Source organism: Nicotiana sylvestris, chromosome 3 (genome assembly GCF_000393655.2).
Source record: "Nicotiana sylvestris chromosome 3, ASM39365v2, whole genome shotgun sequence".
Classification (NCBI taxonomy): domain Eukaryota; kingdom Viridiplantae; phylum Streptophyta; class Magnoliopsida; order Solanales; family Solanaceae; genus Nicotiana; species Nicotiana sylvestris.
Window position 1 is genome coordinate 104,866,890 of NC_091059.1, and position 4,924 is coordinate 104,871,813.

General features: G+C 32.3%; 1 protein-coding gene across 1 annotated transcript; it reads left to right on the plus strand.

The window, feature by feature from the left end:
- The first annotated feature begins 522 nt into the window (after nt 1-522).
- LOC104226815 (LOB domain-containing protein 15) lies at nt 523-2,224 on the plus strand. The gene is made up of 3 exons (XM_009778893.2): nt 523-633; nt 816-1,074; nt 1,632-2,224. Exons 1-3 carry the CDS (start codon nt 620-622, stop codon nt 2,040-2,042), a joined length of 684 nt encoding a protein of 227 aa, XP_009777195.1. The 5' UTR covers nt 523-619; the 3' UTR covers nt 2,043-2,224.
- The last annotated feature ends 2,700 nt before the right edge of the window (nt 2,225-4,924 follow it).

Consider the following 4,924-nt stretch of genomic DNA (forward strand, 5'->3'; position numbering starts at 1 on the left):
CAAAGATTACAGGATAATTATAAAATGTAATTCTCTTTGTATCAAATATTCATGAATGAATATATTTTAAAATATTGGTTAATTTTCAATTACTATATATATATGGGGGAAGCGAAATTTGGGATAGAGGGATGAAGTACCAATATATTTACTAGAAAAATTCTTACTCTATATTTGATCTATACTCTAATTACTCGGAGATGACTCCCTTCAATTCTCATTCATGTAGTGTAAGATTGCCATTATTGAGTAAAATCCCATACTTGATTGTTGAACTGAATCCTCGTACAGCAGCTATGTAGAGGGCCACAATTACTCATGAACAAAAGGGAATTTTCGGCCACTTTATTAGTTCATAGTAACCAGCAGTAGCATATACTAATTAACTCGGTCTCATTGGTCAGTTTGTATAATTAAAAGTACTCTTGACCAACTTTTTATTGTATTTCTTGCCTTTTAAGCACACTTTTCTACCCCTCCCCCCTCCCTCAAATCCCACACTCATATTTCTTCCTTCTTCCTCCAATCCAAAAACTTCCTTCCTTTCCTCTTCTCCTTTTTTTTTCTCTCTGCTTAAATCTACTTTAGCTTTAGCTCCGTATACAGATAGTATGCCTGAATGTCAAGAGAAAGGTATATTCAACCATATTCTACTGCAAACCTTTTGGTTAATTTATTTATAACAAAAAAAAAATTCATTTCTTCTAGAAGGATGGCTTCTTTTTTTGTTACAAGATGTTTTAGGAACTTCAATAATAAAGAATCATATTTGTGAATCACTAATTTTTAACCAAAGAATATTTCTATTGTTTTAGGGAGAGATATGAGGAGATAGGGAAAAAAATAAAGAGGGAAGCAGATGACTACTCGCAGATGGGAAAGAGATATTTGTTGGGGAATCCAGGAACTACAACGACCTTAAACACTGTAACACCTTGTGCTGCCTGTAAGCTTTTGAGACGTCGCTGTGCTCAAGAATGTCCATTTTCTCCCTATTTTTCCCCTCATGAACCCCAAAAGTTTGCTTCTGTTCACAAGGTTTTTGGTGCAAGTAATGTTTCCAAGATGCTAATGGTAAGTACCTTTATCAAATATTCTCCTCTTGGGTTTTTCTTTACCTGAACAATCCTCAATGTTGAATTGTATGGCCATCTTATATAGAAGTTCAGCTGTTAGAATGGGTACCCTTTTATTTACAACACACCCTTCGTGTGCAGGCCAAATTCTTTTTCTTTTTGAGCCTGCACGTGAAAATTCTTTTTGATATTTGGTGGCGATGAGACTTGAATAACGTACCTCTATCTCAGGGCCGAAGCTACACTCTTGTAAGGCTGGTTAATTGATCACCATTCATCGAAAAATTACACTATATGCATATATATATAGGCAAAATATTACTTTAGAGGTATACAACATATATGGACACCCTTTGTCGATGAATTCTTTTTACTTCTTTTAAGTTTGAATACTCTTGGAGAAATTTCTGCTACTATATTTGCTGCTATATATTGAATTGTATGACTATCTCATCTAGAAGTATAAATTGTTGGAATAAATATAGTTTTATTTAGTTAATTATATCTATCTTGAACATTATTCTATTTCCATGTAAAATTGGTTAATTAATGCAGGAGGTACCTGAGAACCAAAGAGCAGATACAGCTAATAGTTTAGTTTATGAAGCTAATGTAAGGTTAAGAGATCCAGTGTATGGTTGCATGGGAGCTATTTCTGCTTTACAACAGCAAGTTCAAGCTTTACAAATGGAATTAAATGTTGTTAGGGCAGAGATATTGAAGTACAAATTTGGGGATACCACCACTCTCACTAATATTCCATCTTCTCATATTTCATCACTGCTTGCTTCTGGAGCTGTTTCGGTCGTCGCCGCACTGCCGCCGCCGCCGCCGCCTCCACCACCACCACCGTTATCGCTGCCTTCAACGATATCTTCTTCTTCTGATGCCATGTATGCGCAACCGTCTACAACCACTGAATTTAGCACCATATCCAGTGAGAATAATATCTCTTATTTTGGCTAAATTCCTTGTTGGTTAATAATTTTCCAATTTGTTTATTATTATTATTATTCACATTTTACATCATGAATCAATAGTTGAGTACAATAAGCAATAAATTGTTTAATGCTACAATAAGATACCCAAATTCTGTAACAAATCTTTGTATTCCTTTCTAATTATAAAGAAAGTGAAAGATTATTTTCCATCTTCTATGTTATACTATTAATTGTAAGTTTACTTAGCACATATATACGTTCTCTTATTTTACCTCATATATTTTTGTTTTCCTCTTCCTCACATTCATGTCCTTACCAATAATATATTCCTTTTATCAGTTCAAGCTACCTCATCTTTTCTCCTACTTGAAAATTACTAAAATGATATATATTCGCATAAAATTACGACAAAATTATATTTTCTCCTACTTGACCTTATTATTGAATGCTGTTCATTTATTTTTCTTTGTTTAAAATAATGTTTGCATGTTAAGATAATAGTAATAATATAAGCTCGTTAACTGTACAGGTACATATATGAATCTATTAAGCTTGTTTTGACATTTTAAGACTTCCTTATCTAAAACTAATTATATATGTTGAAGATTTAAGAACATAAGTTCTAGCAAGGAAGAAGACCAGAAGCACCTGTCAGCTGTTTTTCGTTTAGTGAAAGCTACTAAATTGTTTTGAAAAAAAAAGAGTATTATAGCGAAAGTAAGAGTGATAAGAAGAGTTAAATATGTGTGTGAAAATTAAAGTAAATACCTATATGTAGTTGAATTGTTAGATGGTCAGTAGTCCTGCCAGCTAAGTTTTTATTGTATAAATTAGGGGTTCCTTGGCGTGTGGAGCTCAATATGCATTATGAGGAAGGCAAAGGAACCCTTTATTAATAATAATAATAATAATAATAATAATAATAATAATAATAATAATAATAATAATAATAATAATAATGCAAACAAACTTATAGAAAACTTCATTCTCTTTTGGTTTATTCTCCTCCCTAAATGCCAAAAAAGAAAAAAGCAAATAGGAAAATTTTGTGGTGGGGGAGGTTTCTTTACAAAACTCTCCTTATTACAAATGTAATACAAAGACGAAATTCAATGTCTCTCTCATCTAAGTCTCTTTCAAGAGTGTCTAAAACCAATGCAGAGAATTGATAGAATTTGGTCTAAGGTCATGGTTGCTTCAGATGTTGGCATCTTATTTGTCTTTACACAACCTCCCATTCATTTCCTTATTGAAAATTCCCTTAAAATAATATACTAGTTGATTTATAGCTTTACTTCTCCCAAAGTCTCATCTTTAGTCACCCTTGTGAGGCAAGTTGTATATATAGAGGGAAACTGCTTTGAAACATTCCATTATAATTTTAAAAGAAGCAAAACAAATGGTCAAATACGCCAAGTTAATTCCTTCCCCACGTGAAGTTAGTCTGTTTAAGCTCCAATTTATGGCTAACATGTATGATCCAACTTAATATATACTCAAGCTTTTGCAAAAATCTAGTCAAGCATGTTCTCTTATGTAATTCAGTGTTAACGTAATCATTAAATCTCAAACCCTAAATCAACACTATGCATGCATCAAACTTCGTAAATAGTTACAAAAACCATATGGACGATGCTATCTTTTTATTTGGACAACGAATTCGGTTCACTAGTTCTTGATAATTAGTTGTGCAACCCTTTAATTTTAACATTGAATTGTTATTAACTTTTTGGCTAATTTCGTAGGAAAAGACACGAAGACATTTTCTCGTTTACATGTAATAGTCTGTCAAATTGTATTCAGAAAGTATCTTAGACATCAATAAGGAGGAAATTAATCCAAAGTTTTAAGTTAACATTAGCTGAAATTGGAAAAGAGTGATCTGGTTATATATTGAGATTTGAGTCTAAGAAATGATCTCTAAGAAAATTAAAGTTCCCCACAAAGGATTGATACGACAAACTTTTCTTCTGTATTGATCAGAAGTCAGCTCAGAAAATTACTATATATTTGATCAGTCTATATCATCAGTTAATGGTACTGGAAGTTCATTAGTTTTTATTTGCAAAGCTTCCAGCAATTATATATATATATATATATATATATATTCCAGATGATCTTACATGAATCAAAAGTTAAAAGACCTTTCATAAAGTACTTTTAATTGATATTCGTTGACATTTAGAAAGGAAATGGTGTTTCGCTAATGCTTCCAAGAAGTTTGTTAAGGAGAAAAAAGAGGACCAGTAAAAGGTGTGGAAATCTTTTTAAGATGCTTTAAGGTATTCATAAAGTACTGTTCTATTTTCAGATAATCTCCTGAACCTACCGGCCATATCGAATAGGGATAGTAGAAATGGCACGGGGTAGCCACTATTTAACGTGGTATTTATTTTTTATCCAACAATTTTAATGTTGAGTAAAAATAGCCACTACTCTATTAAAATAAATATGAAAAGACATTTTTATCCTTTCTTCCCTTGCTTTTCTTCCCAAACCCTCGCTTCTCTCTCTGCATCAAACACATTGAAAATACTGGACTGTATCATTCGCTAGTTTCTTTGGAGACAAAATTCAGGAGTTGTGAAGTGTGCGTTTGGAAAGGCTTGTCGCTAATCTTGTAGTAAGCATATCAACCACATTCTTTGCATCGGAAAAAGCCTGTTTTTTTTTGGTCAATTTTGTGGGATATACATTAAGAGTCGAAATGACTGGATGTTGGACATTTAGCACAGTAATTTTCTAATTTATTAGTACTATTTGAAAAAGACTAATATAGAATGTACCATTCAGTATGGAGTAAGTTTTATTTTTCGTAATCGATTTTTATATTCTAGTACTATATACAAGTTAAAAATAAAAAATGAGTCAAGCGTGACAACTAAGAACGACAAGCCTCTCCAAACG